Source organism: Scyliorhinus torazame, chromosome 21, assembly GCF_047496885.1.
Source record: "Scyliorhinus torazame isolate Kashiwa2021f chromosome 21, sScyTor2.1, whole genome shotgun sequence".
In the NCBI taxonomy this organism is placed as follows: domain Eukaryota; kingdom Metazoa; phylum Chordata; class Chondrichthyes; order Carcharhiniformes; family Scyliorhinidae; genus Scyliorhinus; species Scyliorhinus torazame.
In genome coordinates, this window is record NC_092727.1 from 129,692,160 (window position 1) to 129,718,774 (window position 26,615).

Sequence of the window (26,615 nt, forward strand, 5' to 3'; positions counted from 1 at the left end):
GTGGTCAACTCTGTATTTCATAGGGGCGGCATGTGGCACAGTGGTTAGCACTGGGACTGCGGCGCTGAGGACCCGGGTTCGAATCCCGGCCCTGGGTCACTGTCCGTGTGGAGTTTGCACATTCTCCCCGTGTCTGCGTGGGTCTCACCCCCACAACCCAAAAGATGTGCAGGGTAGGTGGATTGGCCACACTAAATTGCCCCTTAATTGGAAAAAAAATAATTGGGTGCTCTAAATTTTTTTTTTAACTCCATACTTCATGAGCCCCGTTCTGGCATGGCAGTCTGCGGAGTTTGCTACAGAGGCTGACAGTGGGCTGAGAAGGTCCTCCATTAGTACTGACTGGGAATGTCTGCCCAGATTTTGTACTGAAGTCTCCGATGTAGGTCTTTGCAGGAGTAACCTGTAATGTTTATCATTTATGTAAAATTAAACCTCTGCGCCAATTATGTGTTGCAGGTGAAAAACGCTTTGAGTGTGGACAGTGTCGCAAGCGTTTCATGAGGAGTGACCACCTGACCAAACACTACAAAACACACTTGAACACAAAGAACTTGGTGTAATGACTGCGGGGCACTGGGGGAGATAATGATCTCCATAGCAACACAAGTCGAACATTTTAATTTTCTTTTGTTTTGGCATTTTTAAAGAAAAGAAATTAACAAAAAATGGTTTCCCAGAAGGTGGAGGGGGTGGGGGGGGAGTTCACGTTTGGTCTCCTTCCTACTCCTTACGCTACAAATGCATTTGGACACGATATTACTGTGGTAGCCTGCATTACCATGCACAGCATGGAGAGCGCAGTGGATTAGGGGTGGGTTGGAAGCTCCTGGAACAGAGAGAGAGGAACACAGAGAAATGATTAAGCGAAGCCTAGTCCCGACCTGGGATATTCTGTCCATTCCTCCTTGTGTAGCGCACTTGCGGCTTTGCTCATGTCTTGTTTTCTAATGATATGTTGCCTTAGATTTTGTCACATATGATAATGAGAGCATTGTACTGTGATTGTGTGGAGGCTTTTCAGTTAGTCAGTTTGCTATTACTTTTATTTTAAAAAACAATGTTTTTATTTTCCTAGTGCGATTCTGACATAGGATCATGAGATGATTTATGTCCAAATGACTGCCATCATTGGACACAAGTAGAAGAAAAAAGAAAATAATTCTTTTTTTTAAAAAAAGTATTAATTTTTTAAAAGGAAATCCTGGGATTGTAGTATCCTGCAATGTTTAATAGATCAATAAGCATAGTGTTTACTGTTGCTTCAGATAAATATTGGTTGTATTTTTGAGCTTTGATCGGAAGGAAATCTGACTTTATTTTAGTGTATCATTTCTGGATGATATAAGGTGACTGGTAATGAATTTCTTAATTGGAGATCAATGCAGTTGGGGAAGGGGAATAAAATCAATGCCCACTTTATCCTATAGAACAGCCAGGGACTCCACTTCTTCCCATTACAGAGAAATGGTTGAAAATCCTGACCAAGATGTCCTGTTCCGGTTTCTCCCTTACTCTCAGTATCATGAGTCAAAACAGAACGGGAAGATTTCCTGTCTGCCTTGAGTTTCATGCAGGAAATCTTCCCCAGTTTACACACAGTAGATCAAATGAATCAAATACTAAATAGAATGGCTCCATATTCCTAGATCTGGAAGAGTGGGTTATTTTTCCCCCAGTTTTCTCCTCTTTGCTCTTTGAAGGTGGTGAGTCTCACGAGCGCAATGGTTCCTTGGTTTCCAGCAATCCCTTCGGTGCATCATCCAAACTCTCGTCCTTTTATATTTGAGAGAGCAGCACAACCAAGACAAATACTGTGCGAGCGCGGCAGTCACACACTCAAGTTTATCTTCCATTCATTACATTTAGGACTATGGGGCAGTTCAGTCGATTACAGATGCCCTCTTTAAGGGTCAGTCCTCAGACTGGTGAGTGGCTACCAGCCAGCTAAACCACTTTGTGATGTCATGGGGAAGTGATGTCAGAGCACTTCCTGCAATATCACAAAGGAAGTTTCTACTGTGGGACACGCACTATTTCCTGGCTGTGATGTCATTTCCTGTGGTTTTTTTTAAAAAACTGAAATAAAATGAATTGTTTTGTGCTTTGTTAAGTGGAAGGAACACATGAAGTCATTTGTTTCTGTAATGGTTTCTTAAATGTAATGCCATTTACCCAGTGAGGTGACCTGAAATTGAGTGAAATGAATTCAGTTGTGTTATATCTATTCCAAACTTCCAGTGAGGTATTGTCGTTTATCTTTCCACGATGTAGTTTTAGTCTTCTTACCTAAGGAAGGATATAGTTGCCTTGGAAGAGGAGTAACAAAGGTTCATTAGGCTCATTCTTGGGAGGAGGGTACATGAGGAATGATTGAGTAGACTAGGCTTATATTCCCTGGCATTTAGGAGAATGAATGGTGGGACGGAATTCTCTGGCCATTTGATGGAGGCAGGATTCTCTGTCCCCGGTGGCAGCCCACGGGCTTCAGCGGGAGATACCATTGACAAGCTCCTGCCACCAGGAAACGGCACGGCCAAACTCTCCATCTTGCTAGGAGCGGTAGCGGGGCAGAATCGCAATGGAGATGCCAGCCCGTGATCTTATCGAAAATGTACAATTCTTAAAGGATTTAACAGGGTAGATGTCAGGAGGACGTTTTACCTGGCTGGGGAATTTAGGACGACAAGTCAGCCTCAGATTGGCCTTTAAGGACAACCTGAGAACATTCTTCACTGAGGATTGTGAATCTGTGTAATTCTATATCCCAGAGGACTATGGATGCTCAACCTTCATAGAGTATATTCAAAACAGGTCTTTGGGTACGAAGAGAATCAAGTGATATGGAGATAGTGTGAAAAATGGAATTTAAATCGTAGGTCAGTCATTACCTTAACGAATCAGGAGCCAGCTCAAAGGGTCAAATAGCCTACTCCTGCTCTTATGTTTCCAGATTATCTTATCGAATCATACAGCTCAGAAAAAGGAATTTCATCTCACCATGTTTGCTCGATAGAGGTATCTGATTCATATTTTCCCTTGCGCCTTTGTTTAAAATTATCCGTTCATGGAACGTGGGTGTCGCAGGCTGTGCCAGCATTTATTGCCCATCTCTAATTACCCTTGAGGGATATGAGTCAACCGACATTGCTGTGGGTCTGGAGTCACATGTAGGCCAGACCAGGTAAGGGCGGCAGATTTCTTTCCCTAAAGGACATTAGTGAACCAGATGGGTTTTTATGACAATCAACAATGGTTTCACGGTATCATTAGACTTTTAATTGAATTCAAATTTCACCATCTGCAGTGACGGGATTCGAACCTGGGTCCCCAGAGCAGTACTCTGGGTTTCTGGATTAATCGTCCAGTGACAATACCACTATGCCACCGCCTCCCCTCAAAACTTTCCCTTTCAAGTATTTATCCAGGCTTCTTTTGAAAGTTACAATTGAATCTGCTTCTACCGCCCTTTCGGGCAGCTCATTTCAGATCCTAACAACTCACTATTTAACTGAATATTTCCTCATGTTGCCTCCAGGTTATTTTACCAATCACCTGGTTACTGACCCTTCTGCCATGAGAAACAGCTTATTTAACACCTCTAACTAATCTCTGAGCCATCTCTGCTCTATGGAGGACAATCCACACTTCTTTTGTCTCTCCACATAACCAAAGCCCCTCGTTCTAATAAATCTCCTCTACCCTCTCCAAGGCCTTTGGGCCACACATTGCAGTTAAGTAGAACATTTAGCTCACATTGGGAGCAAATTAAGCATTTCTAATTCCCCTCCCCACAACCCAATCAGTGTTGATTGTCTATACCCATTCTATTTGAACATGGAGTGTGGTGGGGAGAGGGCAGAGCTGTGGAACCTGCTCCTTCACTGATTTATCCAGTCGCTGTCAGTGCTGAAGGCTGTCTCTCAGATATTAGTACGTCCAGAACGTTAAAAGAGCTGCATTCTATATATTCTTTCGAATTAACATTCTTTAACAATATGGATATGTTTTATTGTCAAATCCCACAGATATGAATAATTACTGGAAATATGGGCATTAAGGGAAGTTTTACCTCTTCAGAATGAGCTCTCCCAACAGGTGCAGGCATTTTCACGGTACAGGCAGACCAGGTTGGGGTGGGAGACAGGTAGGAATGGGGGCCAAAAGTAAATGGGCCAGGGTTCCTGTTCCAACTGAGAGCAGAATTGGACTCAGCTGTGACGCTTTCTGGCATCTCCCAGCACTCAGTGATTGGGTCCTATGTAGGCGGCTAGTTACCAAGTGCAAAAGGTACCAGTGGTACATCTTTGGGAGAGGGGGTAGGAGAAAAAATTGGGGTTGGAAGGTTAGGGGATCAACTTCACACAGTAAGGGTTCAACTGAATTGTCCAGTTCAATATAGAAGGCCTTACGTAAACTTACAGATTTGTAAAGGTGCTTTACTCTCCCAAAAGCAACTTTTGATTTAAAAAAAGGAGTAAATTATTTGGTGGGAAAAACACTGAATTTTGATCAGATGAGTTATGTAACTGGGCCATAGGCTTCCTTACGATCCATTCTGGAAATGAACCATGTTTGTTTTCAGACCCATTGCCTGACTGTTCAATGTGCCGATTGCTGGTTTCAATTAAGCTCAGAGCTTCCCTGTTCCTTGCTCTCAAATTACTGCGCTCCTCCCACTCTTTCCTGATATGTCAAGTGGATTCTCCACCCAAGTGGAGAGTCTGGGTCTGATACTTGCTTCTGCCTGGCAGCCTGTGCAGTGGCAGGGCAGAGCTGAGGGTCAATGGGCATCTTAGGTGCAATGGGTACTGGGCCGTCGGATACGCTTGCTGCTGCAACTCGTGTATCGCTGTTTGTTTTTTAAAAGTGCTGTCTTAGCAAGTAGCCTTCGTATGATGAATACTGCTTGGATTTATGAGGTGTTGTAAATGTTCTTTGGTATATTATATAAAAAAAATAAAGAATGGCAGCCGAGGCTGACACTGGTCTTTAATCTACCGATCTTTGGATGTAGAGGATTGTTGGTCTCCTTCTGCCCAACACTAGCCTCTGAGGCCACAAAGCACTATCCCAGGAACTAGCCAGTTCCCTAATCTCATAGCAAGTCGATAGAATTTCCAGCACAGAAACAAGCCATTTGGCCCATCGAGTGTTTAACACTCCACACAACCCTCATCCCACCTTATTTCATCTCATTAGCAGCAAATCCTTATATTTCTTACTCCCTCGTGTGCTTTTTCCAGCTTGTCCCGAAATGTTGCTGTAATTACAGCGAAGCCATCGATACACATTAATTGACCGTGTGCACTTAATTGGGAGAATCCCCGGACAGACCCAGTGAGACTCCCGGTTTAGTTCTATATGACCCTTGATGGCATGGTTGCTACAAAAATATTCTTTGTGTTTCATAGAGGTGATGTAACAGTTAAGATAACTAATTCGCAGTGACCTCAATGCAGCCACATTGCAATACTGGACATCTATTACCTTTGAACCACACTCACATCAGCTTGTGTCATTCTGAGTCTCACTCATACCATCAGTGTAGCACAACAAAGGACCTAGGTTGGTTTGCACCTACCCTAGAAGCGAGGTCCATTGTTGTGTCCCCATCACTAACATCTGAAATCCCATTAACTCAACATGTAGAAAAGATTGAAACTGAAAGCTTGTTTCATGTGTGTCCTATTGTTACATTGAGAAGTTCTATTGCATTATGTGTGCAGGGTAACATCCTTTGATGTTTAAGATAACTTTGGAGACTTTTCAGATAATGTTGATCATCTTCCAGCAGTTAGGAATCAGGACAGAGACTTTAAACTGGAATCTTCACTTTTCTCACCTGGTATTGTGACTTTGTTCTCAGATTTAATTTAAGTGTAGTTTTCGCTAAAATGTTCTACACTAAATATGTTTAAAAAGAGCATATAGCTGGCACATGTGTGCATGCAGATAAAACTCATGTATATATGTGCGCAAATTACAATGTGTATATGCTCCACGTAAACGTAGTACACTAATAAATACACACCCACATACACACATGAATACAATAAAATAAAAGCAAAACACGGCAGAAGCTGGAAATCTTAAATAAAAACAAAATGTTGGAATATCTCAGCAGGTTTGGGAGCATCTGCGGCGAGAAAAACAGAGTTAACATCTCAGGTCCATAGGACGTCTTCAGAACTGAAGAGCGGTAGAAATATGGGTTTTACGCTGTTGAAAAAAGGGGGTGGAGAGGTGGAGCAAAATAGAAGGTCAGGGATAGGTTGGGAATTGGGAGAAAGTACATGACAAGGATGCCATGATACATGAGGCAAAGGGAGTGGTAATTATAGTATTAGAAACAAAACCTTTGGTGTAGAGTCAATATTAATATCCAAATAAAGGTTAGCACTGTCTGAAAGCAAAATATGGAAAAAGATCCAGACTAGGTTTGGGGGAAATCAAAATGGAGGTCAGAGTTCATGGTCTGAAGTTGTTGAACTCAAGAGTTATTTCCAAAAAGCTGAAAAGTGCCTCCTCAGAAGAAGAGGTGTTGTTCCTTCAGTTTGCATTGGGCTACACTGGAACATTATCAGCGGCTGAGGTTCAGAAATGACGTTGAACTGAAATGACAAGTCACACGAAGATCGGGGTCCTGCTTCTGGAATCTGTTCTGCAAAGCGGTCACCCTGTCCGTATTTGGTCTCCAGTGAGCAGTGAATGCAATAAATCACTGCTTCACCTGGAAGAAGTGTTTGGGGCCTTGCGTGGTGAGGAGTTAAAGGAGCAGGTGTTACATCTGCCGCGATTGCATGGGAAACTGCCATTGGAGGGGGATGGAGGAATAGACCAGGATGTCACAAAATGCTGACAGGGGAAGATACACTTGGTGGTGGCATCATGCTGGAGTTGACGGAAATATACATACTATTTGTCAGTGTTTATCTTTTATCGTCTCAGTTGCTGCTTACAAGGAGAATTAAGGAAGGGTTAGTTTTCTGTGACAGATATTGAAGACTGGGAAAGTTAGATAAGGAGGTAAAATGATTGCATCTTAGTTGCTGTGACTCAATGACACAAGGACATTGCCAATGCGGCATTTATTTCCCACTACTCATTTCCCTAAAGGTGGCGATGAGTATCTTTTAGAAATGAATGATTTGCTAGATCAATTAAGGAAGCATTAAGATTCGACCACATGTGGAGTTCTGTTGAAAGGTTGTTGACCTGTTAAACTGTGCCTTTCTTTCCACAGATGCTGCTAGACCTGCTGAATATTTCCAGCATTTCCTGTTTTTATTTCAGATTTCCAGCATCTGTAGTATTTTGCTATTGTTGTAGAGCCTTGTACCTGTTGACTGATTTTCAATGATTGTCTACTTGGATTTTCACATCTGCTTTTCTATAGTTCCTACTTTCTCTCCACAAATCCCTTTTAGGATTAAATACTGACATTTCAAAATAATTACCGTTTTATTATTTTCCGCATTTCAAGATATGAATGTGTAGATTTTTCAGTTGTCTCCATGGGCTTAAAACTAGTGCAGATCAGCGATCCATCATAGAACCTGCCTGGTGTTCATTTCTATTGATTTATACCATGGGTATTAAGGGATTTGGAGCCAAGGTGTATGGGTGGAGTTAGGAAACACATCATTCATGAATTCATTGAATGGCAGGGCTAGTTTGAGAGGCTGAACAGGTTCCTCCTTCCCTATGTTCCCAACCTTCAGAGTTTCCAGAAAGGATTATAAAAGTAGGGAGGTTATGCTTCAGTTGTGCATAGCACTAGTGAGAGCACATCTGGATTACGGGAAAATATAAATGCATTGGAAGATGTTCAGAGAATGTTTACTAGACTAATACCAGGAATGAGTGAAGGGCTGGACAGGCTAAGCTTGTATTCACTGGAGTTTAGAAGGGTAAGAGGAAACTTGATTGAAACCTTTAAGATCCTGAGAGGTCTTGACAGGGTGGGTTTAGAGAGGATGTTTTTTCTTGTGGGGAAATCTAGAACTAAAAATAAGGGGTCGCTTATTTAAAAAACAGTTGAGAAATCTTTTCTTTCGCAGGGTTGTGGATCTTTGGAACTCTCTTCCTCAAAAGGCAGGGGAAGCAGATTCTATTAATATTTTTAAGGCAAGAGCTGGATTAACAAGTGGGTGAAAGATTATTGGACGTAGGCGTTTGGAGAGTCAAGTTGCACAAAAAACAATTGAGCTCTGTTCTGACTAGAGGGTTCTGGGAGTGGAGTTAAATACAACAAACAAAGGATTATTTTAAATTTGTATTTATAAATTGTCCTTGTGTTTACAAGGGCAGAACTTAAAAATGAACTGCAATAGCATTTATTAATAAAAACAACGAAGTTAGTTACACTGAAATTTGCTTCTAGACATTATCACATCAACAAAGATGAGCCGAGAAGGAGTTATTCCGGACATGTTTCACTCGTTCTTTGGTGTTGCAACTTCTTCTGCTGTCTCTCCGTTTTCTATCACCTCTGCCGTCTCTCCTTTTTCCGCTTCGGTTTCATCCGCCGTCTCTTTTTCTGTCACAGCTTCTTCCACTGCGGCTTCCGTGTCCTCACCCTGTGTCTTTGTCTCTATGAAGAAAATTTTCAGATATAAAAGCTGCAATATAAGAATTTTAGGAGCAGGAAGGGGCTTATTTCTTATTTGTCTTTTTCATTATATTCCCTTTGTCTCTTTACTGGTCAGTGCACTGACCACTTTCATTTAACAGATATTCTTTCTTGATTCCTCGCTCCCAACATTGAACTGTATCTGCCATCAACTTGCCCTGTTATCTAAATGTCATACTTGCACAAACATAACTACTTTTACCGTCAATTCATGGAAAAACTCACATTCGACCAGTCATACATCATCCAGTAACATAATTTTATTGGATTACTTAAGTTTTATATTTTGTCACACCACACCAGTAAATGTTTGTGTGGAATGCTATTCCTTCACTAAACTTAATTATGTGGAATAATATTGTTCCAACTCAAGTCGAGTGTAATTTACGCAGAAATAAATCTGTGACGTACATGTTGCAATTTTATAGAGCTTCGTACTCCAGTCTCAATTTGCTGAAATCCATGGTTAATTATATTGAAAGTTTGAGTCATATAATTGTTTAATTGCATTGACCAATTATAACTTAACTGACAATATGTAACTACAGCAAAAACTTAGTGTTCCGTTGCTCACCAATGTGACACAGAACAGTGACCAGAGGTAAGGCCCATATGAATGAATGTGTAATTCCTTCCCTGTGTAACAGAAGTACTTAACTACAGATCATACTTGCTACCACAGGTGACTTATTACCACCTCCCCCCTCCCAGAATTCTGCCATTCCTGTGTGTCCATTTGCAAAGATCAAAGAAAAGTACAGCACAGGAACAGGCCCTTCGGCCCTCCAAGCCTGCGCCGACCATGCTGCCCGTCTTAACTAAAATCTTCTACACTTCCGGGGTCCGTATCCCTCTATTCCCATCCTATTCATGTATTTGTCAAGATGCCCTTAAACGTCACTATCATCCCTGCTTCCACCACCTCCCCCCGGCAGCGAGTTCCCTCTGTGCAAAAGAACTTGCCTCGTACATCTCCTCTAAACCATGCCCCTCGCAACTTAAACCTATGTCCCCTAGTAATTGACCCCTCTACCCTGGTAAAAAGTCTCTGACTATCCACTCTGTCTATGCCCCTCATAATTTTGTAAACCTCTATCAGGTCGCCCCTCAACCTCTGTCGTTCCAGTGAGAACAAACCGAGTTTATTCAACCTCTCCTCATAGCTAATGCCCTCCATACCAGGAAACACCCTGGTAAATCCCTTCTACACCCTCTCTAAAGCCTCCACATCCTTCTGGTAGTGTGGCGACCAGAATTGAACACTATACTCCATGTGTGGCCTAACTAAAGCTCTATACAGCTGCAACATGACTTGCCAATTCTTATACTCAAGGCCCCGGCCAATGAAGGCAAGCATGCCGTACGCCTTCTTGACTACCTTCTCCACCTGTGTTGCCCCTTTCAGTGACCTGTGGACCTGTACACCCAGATCTCTCTGACTGTCAATACTCTTGAGGGTTCTACCATTCACTGTATATTCCCTACCTGCATTAGACCTTCCAAAACCTAAAGAAAAACCTTCATTTCCAAACATCAATACATTTTGGAGTATTCAAATGGAAGTGCCAGTAGCTGCTTTGTCCTGGGCTGGAAATCTTCTTGGGATTACTTAGATTGCACAATTGCTTTCTTGCCGATCCCATCTGACCATCATGGATTCAAGCCTCCTTTTGCACTACTTGAATGGGGGGGGCACTGAAAAGGCAGCTGAATTCTTGCCCGGCTGAATCTCCCAGTAATTGTTAGCACAGTTTATCTCTTATCCCTCACGCTCATAACAAAAATATTGCAGGGATTTGCAGATTTTCCATTAATATGTATTGTCCATTAAGAAATGTATATTGCTATGTATGTGCAAATTGAATGCAAGAGTTCCTGGACATTATAAATAAAGACAGCTCAAAAAGTACTTAATTAGTTATGAAAGGCATTGGACTGCCTGAAGATGTGAAAGGTGGCACATAAATGTAATTTTTTCTATTTATTCAGTACCTTAACAGCATCTGAGCAATGTCCAAAAGCACTTGCAACAAATAACATTTTGTAGTTACTGTTGTTATTCGTATAAATATGGAAGCCATTTTCTGACCAGCAAGATCTTACAACAGCAGTAACCCGTTAATCCCTGTCTGGTGATGTTGGTTAATGGAGGAAAGCTGACCAGATCACTGGAGGAACACCCTCGTTCTTCTAATAATGCAGGTAAACAGGGCCTTGTTTTAAAATTGTGAATGGGACGTCAAAGAAAAGATTTTCTTTTGGTAGACTCTCATTCCGAACAAGTGATGTTCAGTAAAGGAATTTTTATCCCATGTTATTTGCAGATGAAACACATCTTAAAATACGAGAAGAGGAACTGACAGGAATACATTAGCCTGGATTTTGCAGTCAGCAGCAAAGGGACTGACCACTGACCTTGAAGGAGGTTGTGCACAAAGATTTGATGCGTACTGCAGCATATTTTCTTGTTCATATGATGATAATATCATTCTGGTGCCATCCATAGTGGATTTCCGATGGCCAAGAAGAGTGAAGTCATCAAACAGACTTAACAGCCTATCAGATTGAAGAATTCTCAGACAGCAAGCCAGGAAGCAAAAAGCACTTTTTAATCATTTAATGATGGGTAAAATAAAGGTGGAGGTTTTTTTTTTGGCATGTGTGGACACCAGTAGTTGCTGAGACCTTTGATGCAGTAACGTCAGCAAATGCTGATAGTGTTGCAAATCCTAAGCCAATAATGAATGAAGGTCGCTTTGGGCCATTTCGGCCCATCGGTTGAAATATAGTAAACAAATAAAGACTTCGCTGCCTATAGCACCTTTCCGGACCACCAAGATGTCGCAAAATTCTTTATCGACGATTAAGTACTTTCGAAGTGTAATTACTGTTGGAATGTAGAAAACACAGCAGCTAATTTGCAAGATCACAGCTGGATCTCACAAATAGTGAAATAATAATGATCAGATAATCTGTTTTGAAAGAGAAAATGCTGGACAATCTCAGCAGGTCTGGCAGCATCTGTAGGGAGAGAAAAGAGCTAATGTTTCGAGTCCAATGACTCTATGTCAAAGCTAACAGTCAGAGATTGTGGGGAATATTTATACTGTGGAGTGAGAATGAAAGATGAGTCATAGCCACAGAAACCCAGGGAAACCGGGTGCTAATGGCCATAGACACCAAGGGGAAAGTGTGCTAATGGCAGTCCCCAGAGAGAACAAAAGGTGTGAGAGGCCAAACAGCAGAGAAACTAACATCAGAGGCTAAACATCATTGGCCTCTTGTTATGTAACCTTATTAGATAATCTGTTTTAGTGATTTCTTTGAGGAGCAGGGTCTTGTGACTCGGGTAGTAACACCCCTGCCTCTGAGTCAGTTTGAGTCCCAGATCAGGGCCTGGATTTTACAGCTCACCGCCAGACATAGGTTCAATGGGGGGGCCAAGCCCACCTCATTCCCACCCAGCTCTGAGCTGCCCTTGATAACCTGTTAGGTGAGCAAGTGCTGAAATCAGTCACCTACCTGACAATTTAAAATAAATAATTGAGAATTAATTGAGCTCAACAAGCTGATTCACCAGATAATATGCTGCCCAACACAATAAAACAGCTATGATGTGGAGATGCCGCCGTTGGACTGGGGTGAGCACAGTAAGAAGTCTTACAACACCAGGTTAAAGTCCAACAGGTTTGTTTCGAATCACTAGCTTTCGGAGCACTGCTCCTTCCTTAACCTGGTGTAAGACTTCTTATAATAAAACAGCTGACATGGACAGGCTGTTTTTTTTAAACACAGGTGATTGAAAAGTTGGGATCAGGGAAACACTCCCAAAATTTTACCTCCCTTTGTTCCCTCCACCTGGCACCCAAAATCAGCCACCCTTTCCCACTGCGCTTGTCTCTCCTCCTTGGGCTTCCCGATTCCTCACCACCCAACCCAACTTACCTGGTTCCGTCGGGCATCCATCTTCTCTTCCTGGACCCGCTTGCATCCCAGCAGCAGCCACTGAGCTCTGGTGCTGCTGGGACCGCTGCAACTGCCAGCCTCTCAAACACAACTCTTACTGAGGGGCTCATCCAGCCCCCAGGACCTCTGGGCCAGGAAAGAAGCCAGCCACTTGTGCAGGGAATCGGGTGTGTACTTGTACCTGACCCGGCATGAATATATGGGGGTTATTCATTGCAGTAAGTCTATGATTCTTTGATCTGGCTGTATAACTACCTATTACATCCAATATCAAAAGAATGGAGACAGAGAAGGGCAATCAAGCAGTATTGCAGTGATCCTATGTAGCATGGGAAAAAGAAAGTGAAGTTGATTAAGGTGTAAATATTGGGCCAGGACACCAGGGAAATTCTCTTCCAAAAGCCTACAGGATCTTTTGTTTTCACCTGAGAGCAGGCCTTGTGTTAACATCTCATCTGGATTCTCCACTGCTGCTACTGGAGTTTCCAATGCGGTGCAAAATCCACCAATTCCACCTCAGATGCCCATTGGTGGTGGCATTGAGGTTCGTGCCCCGTGTCAGCACGAAGATGCAAATAGGTCGGGTTGAACCATTTGCATCCTCTTAATGGCCGGGCACTGGATTCTCCAAGCCTGCATGAATCTCTGGGCTGGGATTCATGTGGGTGAGAATTGGTGCAGGTATTTCCCAGTTTGGCCCTGGCGTGGTGGACCTCACAGTGGGCCTGTGGGGAACTCTTTTAGGGAGTTTCCCCAAAAGTCCATCAGAGTATCTCCTTTCCCCTCACAATGCAAATCCTGCCCACACCATCCCCAATAGAAACCCCCACCAGAGACCCCATTACAGAGACCCCCACCAGAAACCCCTTATAAGAGAGACCCCTGTCAGAGACCTGCCATTGGAGAGATCTCCACCAGAGACTCCCCAAAAGAGAGACCCCCATAAGAGAGAACCCCACCAGAGCCCCCATAAGAGAGACCACCCCCTTTACAGAAACCCCTGCCTGGAAGTATGAGAGCAGTCCAGACAGAGACAGTGAACATATCACTGCTTTGAAAACTCACCCATGCAATACACCTGACTCAGACAGAGAAAGCAGTTAAGTGCTTTTTGCCGAGAAAAAGGAGGAAGTGAGAGCACTTAACTGCCTTTGATGTGATCCAAGAACTTTCAGTTATAAGTAGATGTTTATAAACATTGTGGTTTGTTTACAAGCTGACAGGAAGTGAAATTAACCAATCCAGACAGCTGGTTGTGTGTGTAAACTGTCAATCACAGCCTGGTAAAATCAATTCCCATTGATGTGAATGAAAACCTTGCCGATCAAAGATCTGAGGAGGTTTAAACCCAGCTGATGTGGTTTCAGTTTTAGGAATTTGCAGCTACTGCTTTCTTTGCCTGAGCCAGCAAGTATATTGCACAGGTGGGTTTTAAAGCATTGATGTTTTCACTGTCTCTGGTGGCGATCTCTCTTGTGGAGGTCTCTGTAATAGGAGTCACTGGTGGGGGGATTGGGTCAGCCTGGTATTGGCGGGATGGCGACCCAGCAAATCCCATGATGGGGGGGGGGGGGGGGAGAGCAATTGCATTGTGGAGGGAGGGGGGGCCAGCTGCTGGACCTTGCTATCTGGCTGCCCGCTCAAAATGGTGGCCCGTTAGCAGGATTAACGAACAAATCCCTGCCACGCATAAACTAGCATGGCAAAGATAGTGAAACACCTCTGGATTCCCGCTCCCAGCGTGAGAGCAAATCAGAGTCGATTTATCTCCAGCGGGAGTCTCCGAAATGGCGAATTCAGCCCCTGAAATACAGCGCCACTGACAGAGCAGCACTCCCTCAGTACTGCGCTGTGAGTGACAGTCTAAATGATGGATTTAGTTCTCTCGAGTGGGATTTGAACTCAGAGGTGAGCTGTTGCAACTTCTCTAGTGCGTTTGATCCTGACCATGGTTGGAAAAAGATCTCTGTATATTTCAATTTTTGCTGCTTTAAAGTCACAATCAAATGTAAATATTAACCCAGGATTCAGGACAGCCAGGAGTTTAGTTCCTTCACCACTGGGACCTGGATGAATGGGATGCAGATCTCCTCTCTGTGCTGACAGCCTGCAATCTGTGACTGCTACCATCCCAGTGACACTGCTTCCTTTGCACAAATGTAATTTATATTTCAGAGAAGGACTAAAATGACAATCATCCCGAAAACTGCTGAATTTTAAATGGCGGTGGTGACCCCCACCTCCCCACCTCCCGGCATAAAAGTAGGCTGGAGGGACCCCACCAATTAGCCCTGTAGCCAGCGGTGGCTGGGCCATTAATGGACAGGATAATGTGGGACGTGCTGCCCGTGCCAGGGGCCGCAGCTGGGCAGCCAACCTGACAGGGGATGGTCATTGGTGGAATGCTCAGGGGTATTCCACCCCTTCCGAGTTACAGCTGGAAAATGACTGAGAGGATCCAATGAGAATGGCAAAGATCAGGGCAGAATAATGTGTTGTCCTGGAAACAAAGTCTAGGTGGAGCCACCGTGCTGACCTGCCCAGTGAGTGAGCCCCGCCCAGTGAGTGAGCCCCGCCCAGTGAGTGAGCCCCGCCCAGTGAGTGAGCCCCACCCAGTGAGTGAGCCCCGCCCAGTGAGGGAGCCCCGCCCAGTGAGGGAGCCCCACCCTCTGGAGCTGCTGGCCAATTCTCAATGCTGGCAACACCAGGAAAGGTCTCAGTGCTCCTGCCGGAAGAAGCCCATGCATTTGCTTGTTTATTGTCACGTGTACCGAGGTACAGTGAAAAGTATTTTTCTGCGTGGAGCTGTAACAGATCATTTAGTGCACAAAAAAAAAACGTAATAGGGCTGGATTCCCAGAACAGGTAAATCTGGGGTCATGGGTGATTTAAGAATGGAGGAAGAGGGGGTGGGCTTTAGGGAGGCAGCAGGTAGGAATAACCCCAGACTGGTCCTAAAAGGCATAATAGTAGACAGGTGGGGAGGAGGGGCAGTCAATTGGCTTCATAACCCTAATTAACCCTTAATTATTCATTTGAATATAGCTGTCAATGTTGATGCCTGTCCATCCCCATTACCATGGGGTGAGCTTGGGTGTTGAACCTGATGATATGCTATCCATGGGCAGTGGGGTAAATGTTTAAAGGGCAGAAGAGGGCAGGGGGTGGGGATCATTCTTTGGGGGTTGCTCTTTGCCAGTGGAAGGGAGTCCCCCTAGAAGAGCGAACTCCCCCTTCATTCCTACCCGCTCCCTCCCGGCCCCTCTTTCTGTCAATGGTGCCTAAGTCAGCCAAGACCCCAGCCCCGCCTGGAGGAAGCAACCCGCCAGGGGCGCACCCAATTCAGCCCTGGTGGAGGGTCAGAGCAGAGCCTGTGCTGGTTTGGGAAATGAACAATGCAATACAATTTTGCTCCTTCACCATATTTTTACAGACATATACAAAATAAGTAACAGGAGGAATCCTGCAGGGCGAGCCAGAGAAAAACACTTTTAATGAGGATTCAAGGAGAGAGGTGTGTGAACTGGTCACTGTGCACTGGTTACTGGCTACGCTGGCAACCTACCCTCAGACATGACACCTTCATTCTCAATGTTTTCTGGCAATTCTTCCTCAACCTGGTTGGCATCTATTGTGGGAAAATATGAAGTTATCTAAAATATAGTCAACAGGTAAGTTCTAATCATTACGAGAGAAAGATATCTGCCTTACAAACGGGTTTATCCAACTTAGAAACATCTCTAAGGGCTTCATATCCAACAGATTACTTTCAAATGCAGTGATTGTTGGTTACTTGGGAGTCAGTTTTCACACAGCAAGGTCCCAGGGAGAATTAAGCGGGAGTCCCCAAATATCATTCTCAGGTTGGTGTGAATTTCCCATGAATCTTCTGCTGATGCATCGGAAAACCCATTGGTATTCATCCAACTCCATTTTTAGAGTTATTATTCACCCCCTTTCAATTAGAACATTCTAGATCAGAACAACTTGCTGCATAAAAATAGTTCCCCTTATAGTTTGCCTGGTTACTGACTCTCCTGTTAGTGGAAATACTTGTGATTCAAACTTCCCTTAATTTTGAACACATGCATTCCAGCTTTCCTTAACTCTCTCAGCTTCAGGGACGCAAGGTGGTGCAGTGGTTAACACTGCTGCCTCACGGCGCCGAGGTCCCAGGTCGATCACGGCCCCGGGTCACTGTCCGTGTGGAGTTTGCACATTCTGCCCGTGTTTGCGTGGGTTTCACCCCCACAACCCAAAGATGTGCAGGATAGGTGGATTGGCCATGCTAAATTGCCTCTTAATTGAAAACAAATAATTGAGTACTCTAAATTTCTGAGGGCAGTTAAGAGTCAACTCCATGTCTGCCTGTCTAGCACAGATGACAGAATCCCTTCCATAAATATATTAGTGAACCAGATATGTTTGTTTTATGAAAATCTGGTAGTTTCATGGTGACCGTTGTCACTGATACAAACTTTTTATTTCAGATTAATTTAATTTATGGATCACTGTGCGAGGATTTGAAATCTCGACACCAGAATCATTAGTCCCGGCCTCCAGATTTCTAGCTCAATAACAGGACTGGGACATTATTTCACCCTCTCCCACCTGCAATCATTTTGTACATTGAACTGTAGGCAGTGTGAGAGAAGCATTTTTAATCGGGATTCGATGACAGGGAGCGAATTAAGTATGAAGAGGAAGTTAAGTGTGTGAGCTGGTTTAATGGGTTTACTGCACACTGGTTACTGGCTACACTGACAACCTACCCTCAGACGTGACTCCTTCATTCTCAGTATTTTCAGGCAATTCTTCATCGCCCTGGTTGGCATCTATTGTGGGAAAATACCAGGTTATATCAAATATCATGCCAGCCCCCGGCGATTCTCCGACCCGGTGGGGGGTCGGTGAATCGCGCCCCTGGTCATTAATGGAATTTAAATTCCTCAGTTGCTGTGCTGGGATTTGAACTCTCAGCACCAGATGGGTTTTGGAATTTCTAGTTCCAGCAACACGACAAGGATATCAGCGCTCCCCCTGCCACCTGCAATGATTTTTGTACATTTAACTGCAGGCAAAGTGAGAAAATAATTTTTAATCGGGATTCGATGGCAGGGAGCGAATTAAGTATGAAGAGGAAGTTAAGTGTGTGAGCTGGTTTAATGGGTTTACTGCACACTGGTTACTGGCTACACTGCCAACCTACCCTTAGATGTGACTCCTTCATTCTCAGTATTTTCAGGCAATTGTTCATCGCCCTGGTTGGCATCTATTGTGGGAAAGTGCCAGATTATATAAATCAACAAACAAGGCCTAATAATTATGGAGAAAAAATTCCTTAACTGTCTTTTCCACTTCAGAAACATCTCTAAATGCTTCACATACAACAAATTACTTTCAAACGCAGTGATTGTTGTTGGTTACCTGGTAACCTGTTTTCACACAGCAAGATCCCAGAAATAGAGCAAGATGAAAGAACTGATTCTGGTGACGATTAATGATAGAGCTTAGCAAGACACTGTGATTGTTCACCTGGGTTTCCCTGAATAGTGGCAGGGAATCTCTAACATCAAACAGAATAGGCAAATTTGGCGTGAGTTTAATATCAGCACTTCTGACAATGCAGCACTGTATTGGAGGGCCAGCAAGCTTAGGGATCAATTTCCTCAGGGTTCCCTCCGCTGTGCTGCAACATCTTTGGCAGGTATTTGGTGGAATCTCTGTTAATGTGCTTAATGGAGTTCTGCCGACTTTAAGTTTGGAAACTGGAAAAGCTTTGGGGAAATCCCCCCCTCCCCCCCAATGTCCCAACCATGGAGTTGGGGTTTATACTCATGGAGGTTTCTGCCTGACCATAGGTTAAATACTGTGGATTACTACATGAAAGTGAAATTGTGACTGTTTTAGTTTAAACAGCTTCTATCTGCTAATTCACAAATGGGACCTCGTGCCTTACTGACTAAAATATCTTCGAGTAACCGAGTCCCAGTTCCTTCATCAGTGCGTGAGTCTGAGGGTGTAGATCGTACCAACGACATCACAACGCTCCTAGCTCAACTCTCAAAGACAGGTTTACAGTGAATCCAGCTGCAGTGGAAAGAACTGTCCAATTAGAACAACTCCCTTGCTCTTTCCCAGTAATCCTGCAAATTCCTCCTTTTCAATTGTTTATTCAGCTCTCTATCGAAAGTTATTATTCACCTCCATTTCAGAATGAGCATTCCAGATCAGAACAACTTGCTGCAGAAAAGTAGTTCCCCTCATGTTTCCTCCTGGCTTTTCAGTCAATTAGTTAAATCTGTTTCTGGTTACTGACCTTCCTGTTAGTGGAAACACTGCTTCCCACTCTATAAAACTGCTCTGAAATTTGGACACCGTTTCGAGCTTTCCTTAACTTTCTCAGCTTTAATGAAATCCACTTCACTTCACTAAATTCCCTAATCTCTGGCATTCGATTAAATCTCCTTTGTCCACTCTCTACATTCTACTGGGTTTTTTTTCCCTTTTTAAAAAATAAATTTAAAGTACCCAATTCATTTTTTCCAATTAAGGGGCAATTTAGCGCGGCCAATCCACCTACCCTGCACATCTTTGGGTTGTGGGGGCAAAACCCACGCAGACACGGGGGAGAATGTGCAAACTCCACACGGACAGTGACCCAGAGCCAGGATCCAACCTGGGACCTCGGCGCCGTGAGGCAGCAGTGCTAACCCACTGCGCCACCGTGCTGCCCACTTTCTACTGTATGTTACACAACAATCCAGCCAGTGATTTGAAAGGTTTACCAGAACCACTTTACTCTTGTTTTCTAGGCAATCTGTTTATGAGCATCTGTTTATAAAGTCCAGAAATATATTCATTTTTTCCACAACCTTATCAACTTTTTATTTATTAATTCACAGAACGATGGCATCACTGACAAGGCCGGAATTATTTCTCCCTCCTTAATTGCGGTTGGGAAGGTGGTGGTGAGCTGCCCTCTCGAACGCAAAGCTGAATGCTGTTCTCGGCCATTTGTGAGATGGGTTAGGAGTGAACCACATTACTGTGCGTCAAGTAGGCAGGCCGGGTGAGGACATCTGATTTCATTCCACGAAGGACATTAACAAAACTGATTGGTTTTTTAAATGACAATCTGTTACCCCATGATGACCAGGAAATGGGAGCCGGTATTCTCCCGCAGTTGGGATTCTCTGTCCCGCTGGGAATCGCACAGGTTTCCCGGTGGCGTAGGGTGGTTTCAATAGGAAATCCCCTTGGCCAGTGGCGACATAGAGAATTCCACCACCAGCGAGAGGCGCTGCCGAGGAACACATGGCTGGGGGAGCAATGGGGTCTTTACTTCAAATAACGTGAGTAGGAGCCTCCAGTACCCATTGCCACCTGCAAGGATTTCTGTGCATACATCTGCAGGCAAGGTGAGAAGACCATTTTTAAATCGCCATTTGATGATGGGCAGCACGGTAGCATAGTGGTTAGCACAGTTGCTTCACAGCTTCAGGGTGCCAGGTTCAATTCCCAGCTGGGTCACTGTGCGAAGTTGCACGTTCTCCCCGTGTGTGCATGGGTTTCCTCCGGGTGCTCCGGTTTCCTCCCACAGTCCAAAGATGTGCAGGTTAGGTGGATTGGCCATGATAAATTGCCCTTAGTATCCAAAAAGGTTAAGTGGGGGTTCCTGGGTTATGGGGATAGGGTAGCTACGTGGGCTTGAGTAGGGTGCTCTTTGTAAGGGCTGGTGCAGACTCAATGGGCTGAATGGCCTCCTTTGGCATTGTAAATTCTATGAAATTTTCTAAGTATGAAGAGCAAGTTACAGTAAGAGCAGGTTTAATGGGTTTACTGCACACTGGTTACTGGCTACACTGACAACCTACCCTCAGACGTGACTCCTTCATTCGCAGTATTTTCAGGCAATTGTTCATTGCCCTGGTTGGCATCTATTGTGGGAAAATACCAGGTGATGTAAAATATGTTTAACAAATAAGTTCTAATCATTATGGAGAATAATTTTCTTCTTGTGCATTATTTTATCCAATTCAGAAACATATCTGAGGGCCTTGTATACAAAGAATGCAGTGATTCTCATTGGTTTCCTGGTAACCAGTTTTCACACAGCAAGATCCCACAAACAGAACAAGATGAAAGAATTGTTTCTGGTGAAGATTAATGGTGAAACTCAACATTCTCCCCGTGTCTGCGTGGGTCTCACCCCCACAACCCAAAGATGTGCAGGGTAGGTGGATTGACCGCGCTAAATTGCCCCTTCATTGGAAAAAATAATTGGCTACTCTAAATTACTTTTTTTTTAAATTGTGAAACTCGGCTATGACATGATGAAAGTTCCTCAGCTCTTCACTGATTGGTGGCTGTGAGTTGCTAACATCAAACAAAATAAGCAGATTGGGCGTAAGTTATTATCCACTGCCATTTCAGACAGAATATTCCAGATCAGAGCAACTGCTGCATAGAAATTTGGCGGGATTCTCCGAGCCGAAATTGCGCTCGGCGCGGGGTCGGAGAATGGGGCGTCAGACCCGCGATCGGGTCCGACACCTTCCCACGATTCCCCGCGGACTGGAGAATCACCGGCAGTTGCGCGCAGTTGACGGGGCGCCGGTCGGGGGCCATTGAAAGAGGCCCCCGCGGCGATTCTCCTCCGGCAGCCGGCAGAGTTCCCGCTGGCGTGGTTCACTCATGGTTCCACCCGGCGGGAGCTCGGGGTGATGGCTGCGGACCCAGTCCGCGGCCGCCCTGGTGGGGGGCAGGGGGGTCCGTCACCGGAGGGGGGGGGCCTCCAGGACGGCCATCCGGGGTGGGGGGCCTATATTGTTGAGGCTGGCTTGCTGTGTGGGTCCGCCATGTTGCACGGGGCAGCCGCCGCACGCTTTGCGGACCCATGGCCGGAAGTGCAGGATCCCATATCTACCGAGCGGCCTCTGATCCCCGGGAGCCAGGAGAATGCCAGACATTTCCATGAGCCTAATTGCTCACTTAAATATGATTATCTGGACCACGCCGATCGGGTGATCCAGATCGCGCTGCGCACTGCAGGTCAGGTGAATCTTGTGCGGTTTTGCACCTGGTGTGTAGCCTGTTTTGGCCTCTCCCACGATGCTCCCGGTGCCGGACTCAACGAGGTGGGAAAACCGCACCCTGGACTTATAAATCCCAGGAATCCATTCGCTTTTTTAACAACCCTATCAACGTATTACAAATGTATTCACAGAATGTGGGCATAAATGACGAGGCCAGAATTATTTCTCCCTCCTTACTTGCCGTTGGGAAGGTGGGGGTGAGCTGCCTTCTTGAACACAGCTGAATGGAGTTCTCGGCTATTTCTGAGGGAGTTCTGATTGAACCACAGGATTCACAATGAGTCACATGGAGACGGGACTAGGTACAGACGCAGATTTCCATCACTAAAAGACATTAGTGCACCAGATGTGTTTTATTTTTATGACGATCTGGTAGTTTCATGGTGACCCTGACTGATACCAACTTCTGATTTCAAATTCATCCAATTAACAGAATTTGAATTCCTCAGCAGCTGTGCTGGGATTTGAACTCTTGTCACCAGATCATTAGTCCATGCCTCGGAATGTCTAGTTACACTAACACAACTAGGATATTAGCGAACCCCTCTGCCACCTGCAATGATTTTTGTACATTTAACTGCAGGCAAGGTGAGAAAAGCATTTTTAATCGGGATTCGATGACTGGGAGCAAATTAAGTATGAAGAGGAAGTTAAGTGTGTGAGCTGGTTTAATGGGTTTACTGCACACTGGTTACTGGCTACACTGACAACCTACCCTCAGACGTGACTTCTTCATTCTCAGCATTTTCAGGCAATTGTTCATCGCCCTGGTTGGCATCTATTGTGGGAAAATACCAGATGATGTAAAATATGATCAATGAACATGTTAATCATTCCGAAAGAATAATTTCCTTCTCATGAACTGTTTTCTCCAAATCAGAACATCTATAAGGGCGTCACATACAACAAATTACTTTAAAATACAGTGATTGCTGTTGGTTACTTGATAACCAGTTTTTACATAGCAAGATCCCAGAAACAGACCAAGATGAAAAAAATGTTTCTGGTGATGATAAAAGGTAGAATCTCAGTGATGACACCGTGACGATTCCCCTGCTCTTCCCTGAGTCCAGAACTAGGGGTCATAGTTGGAGGATAAGGGGTGAACCTTTTAGGATTGAGGTGAGAAGACATTTCTTAACCCAGAGAGTGGTGAGTCTGTGGAATTCACTCTCACAGAAAGTAGTTGAGACCAAAACGTTGTGCACTTTCAAGAAGGAATTAGATATAGCTCTTGGGGCTAAAGGGATCAAGATTACGGAGGGGAGGCGGGTTCAGGGTATTGAACCTGATGATCATAATGAATGGTGGGGCGGGCGAGATGGGCTGATGGCCTCCTCCTGTCTCAATTATCTAAGTATCTCTTAATTTTGAACACCTGTATTCCAGCTTTCCTTAACTCAGCCTTAACAAAAACAAACCCAGATACTCTTCACTTACCCAAATACCCTCCACTCATTCGGGTAAATCTCCTTTGTGCCCTCTCTACTTTCTACACAATAGTCCAGCCCACATTTACCCAGTGATTTGAAAGATTTACCATAACCTCATTCCTGCACTCTAAACCTCTGTTCATAAAGCCCAGGATTCCATTCGCTTTTTTAACAACCTTATCGACTTTTAAAACATTTATTCACAGAATGTGGGCATGAGTGACAAGGCCAGAATTACTTGCCGTTGGGAAGGTGGGGGTGAGCTGCCTTCTTGAACACAAAGCTGAATGGAGTTCTCGGCTATTTCTGAGGCAGTTCTGATTGAACCACAGGATTGTAGTTCATGAGTCACATGGAGGTGGAACTAGGTACAGACGCAGATTTCCGTCACTAAAAACATTTGTGAACCAGGGGCGCAATTCTCCGATTCCCCGCCGGGTCAGAGAATCGCTGGGGGTCGGCGTGAATCCCGCCCCCGCTGGCCCCCAAATTCTCCGCCACCAGAGATTCGGCGGGGGCGGGAATCGCGCCAGACGGCGGGCCCACCTAGCGATTCTCCGGCCCGCAATGGGCCGCAGTCCCGCTGCTGTAACGCCTGCCCCACCGGCGTGAATCAAACCGCCTCCCTTACCGGCAGGACCAGAAGGCGCGAGCGGGCTCCGTGGTCCTGGGGGGAGGGGGCGGCGTGGGGCGATCTGACCCCGGGGGGTGCCCCCACGGTGGCCTGACCCGCGATCGGGGCCCACCGATCCGCAGGCGGGCCTGTGCTGTGCGGCATTCTTTTCCCTCCGCGTCGGCCACAGCCTCCACGATGGCCAACGCGGAGGTGACCCCCCCCTGCGCATGCGCGGACTTCCGCCAGCCAGCGGGGTCCCTTTGGCCCCGGCTGGCATGGCGCCAAAGGCCTTCCACACCAGCTGGTGGAACGGCAACCCCTCAGGCGCGGGACTAGCCCCTCACGGTGAGGGCTTGGCCCCGAGAGGTGCGGAGAAATCCGCACCTTTGGGGTGGCCAGACACCGGAGTGGTTCCCGCCACTCCATCCCGCCGGGACCCCCCCGTCCCGCCGGGTAGGGGAGAATCCCACCCCATATGTGTTTTATTTTCGTGACAATCTGGTAGTTTCATGGTGACCTTCACTGATACCAACTTTCGAATTTAGATTCATGGGTGGGATTCTCCCCTACCCGGCGGGGCGGGGGGTCCCGGCGGGATGGAGTGGCGGGAACCACTCCGGCGTCGGGCCGCCCCAAAGGTGCGGATTTCTCCGCACCTCTCGGAGACCAAGCCCTCACCGTGAGGGGCTAGGCCCGCGCCGGAGTGGTTTCCGCTCCGCCGGCTGGCGGGAAAGGCCTTTGGCGCCACGCCAGCCGGGGCCGAAAGGTCTTCGCCGGGCGACGCATGCGCGGGAGCATCAGCGGCCGCTCACGGCATCCCCGCGCATGCGCAGTGGAGGGGGTCTCTTCCGCCTCCAGCGTAGCGAAGACCATGGCGAAGGCGGAAGGAAAAGAGTGCCCCCACAGCACAGGCCCGCCCGCAGATCGGTGGGCCCCGATCGCGGGCCAGGCCACCGTGGGGGCACCCCCCGGGGCCAGATTGCCCCGCGCCCCTCCCAGGACCCCGGAGCCCGCCCGCGCCGCCTTGCCCCGCCGGTCAAAAGGTGGTTTAATCCACGCCGGCGGGAGAGGGTTGACAGCGGCGGGACTTCGGCCCATCGCGGGCCGGTGAATCGCCGGGGGTGGGCCCGCTGACCGGCGCGCGCGATTCCCGCCCCCGCCGAATCTCTGGTGGCGAAGAATTCGGGACACGGCAGCGGCGGGATTCATGCCAGCCCCCGGCGATTCTCCGACCCGGTGGGGGGTCGGTGAATCGCGCCCCTGGTCATTAATGGAATTTAAATTCTTCAGTTGCTGTGCTGGGATTTGAACTCTCAGCACCAGATGGGTTTTGGAATTTCTAGTTCCAGCAACACGACAAGGATATCAGCGCTCCCCCTGCCACCTGCAATGATTTTTGTACATTTAACTGCAGGCAAAGTGAGAAAATAATTTTTAATCGGGATTCGATGGCAGGGAGCAAATTAAGTATGAAGAGGAAGTTAAGTGTGTGAGCTGGTTTAATGGGTTTACTGCACACTGGTTACTGGCTACACTGACAACCTACCCTCAGACGTGACTCCTTCATTCTCAGTATTTTCAGGCAATTCTTCATCGCCCTGGTTGGCATCTATTGTGGGAAAATACCAGGTTATATCAAATGTAATCTACAAACAAGGTCTAATCATTATGGAGAATAATTCCCTTCTCACGGGGCAGCGCCGCGGTGCAGTGGTTAGCACTGCTGCCTCACGGCGCCACGGACCAGGTTCGATCTTGGCCCCAGATCATTGTCCGTGTGGAGTTTGCACATTCTCCCCGTGTCTGCGTGGGTCTGGCCTCCACAACACAAAGATGTTCAGGGTGGGTGGATTGGCCACGCTAAATTGCCCCTTAATTAAAAAAATAATAATTCCCTTCTCTTGAACTGTTTTCTCCACTTCAGAAACATCTCTTAAGGGCTTCATACACAAGAAATTACTTTCAAAATGCAGTGATTGTTTATGGTTGCCTGGTAGCCAGTTTTCACACAGCAAGATCCCAGAAACAGACCAAGATGAAAGAACTGTTTCTGGTGATGATTAAAAGTAGAACTCAGCAATAACAGTGTGACAATCCACCTGCTCTTCCTCTGAATGGTGGCAGGGAATCACTAACATCAAATAGAATAGGCAAATCAGGCATGAGTTTAATGTCAGCACTCTTGACAATGCAGCACTGTATTGGAGTGCCAGCGAGATTAGGGAACAATTTCCTTAGGGTTCCCTCCGCTGTGCTGCAACAACTTTGGCAGGAGGTTTGGTGGAATCTCTGTTAATGTGCTTAATGGAGCCCCACCAAAGTTAAGTTTGGAAACTGGAAAAGCTCCAGGGAAATTTTCCCTCCATGTTCTCAATCATGGAGATGGGGTTTATCCTCATCCAGCCTTCTGCCTGACAAAAGGTTTAAAACTCTGCGTAATTTCACGAAAGTGAAATTGTGTCTGTTAGTTTAAAGAGCTTCAGTCTGCGAATCCACAAATGGGACCTTGTGTCTCACTGACTAATATCTTTTGTACACCGAGTCCCGGTTCCTTCATCAAAACATGAGTCTGAGGGTGTAGATTGTACCATCTACACCACAACACTCTGAGATCAACTCTCCACTACAGGTTTACAATGAATCCAGCTGCAATGGAACCAGCTGTCCAATTAGAACAAGTCCCTTGCTCCTTCCCAGTAATGCTGCAAAGTCTTCCTTTTCAATTATTTATTCAATCTCTAAAATTATTATTCACCTCCCTTTCAGACAGAGCATTCCAGGTCAGATTAACTTGCTGCAATGAAATTGTTCCCCTGGGTTTTCAGTGAATTAGTTAAGTCTGTGTCCTCTGGTTACTGACCCTCCTG

General features: G+C 45.8%; 2 protein-coding genes across 53 annotated transcripts in view; one reads left to right on the forward strand and one right to left on the reverse strand.

Moving 5' to 3' along the window:
• sp2 (sp2 transcription factor) overlaps positions 1-11,460 on the forward strand; it is a 42,799-nt gene extending 31,339 nt beyond the window's left edge. For 2 of the 3 annotated variants that reach the window (XM_072487637.1, XM_072487638.1), the window contains exon 6: positions 460-5,000. In XM_072487637.1, coding sequence (XP_072343738.1) covers positions 460-563 — 104 coding nt within the window. In that variant the 3' untranslated portion in view covers positions 564-5,000. Of the gene's footprint in view, positions 1-459; positions 5,001-10,959 lie in introns of those variants that run through there. The other variant, XM_072487639.1, reaches the window with a different exon arrangement.
• odad4 (outer dynein arm docking complex subunit 4) overlaps positions 8,266-26,615 on the reverse strand; it is a 112,868-nt gene continuing 94,518 nt past the window's right edge. For 24 of the 50 annotated variants that reach the window (XM_072487601.1, XM_072487586.1, XM_072487602.1 and 21 more), the window contains 6 exons: positions 25,295-25,357; positions 22,415-22,477; positions 20,479-20,541; positions 17,374-17,436; positions 16,167-16,229; positions 8,266-8,596 (listed from right to left, as the gene is read on the reverse strand). In XM_072487601.1, coding sequence (XP_072343702.1) covers positions 8,439-8,596; positions 16,167-16,229; positions 17,374-17,436; positions 20,479-20,541; positions 22,415-22,477; positions 25,295-25,357 — 473 coding nt within the window. In that variant the 3' untranslated portion in view covers positions 8,266-8,438. The remainder of the gene's footprint in view (positions 8,597-16,166; positions 16,230-17,373; positions 17,437-20,478; positions 20,542-22,414; positions 22,478-25,294; positions 25,358-26,615) is intronic. The other 26 variants (XM_072487618.1, XM_072487617.1, XM_072487612.1 and 23 more) reach the window with 11 other exon arrangements.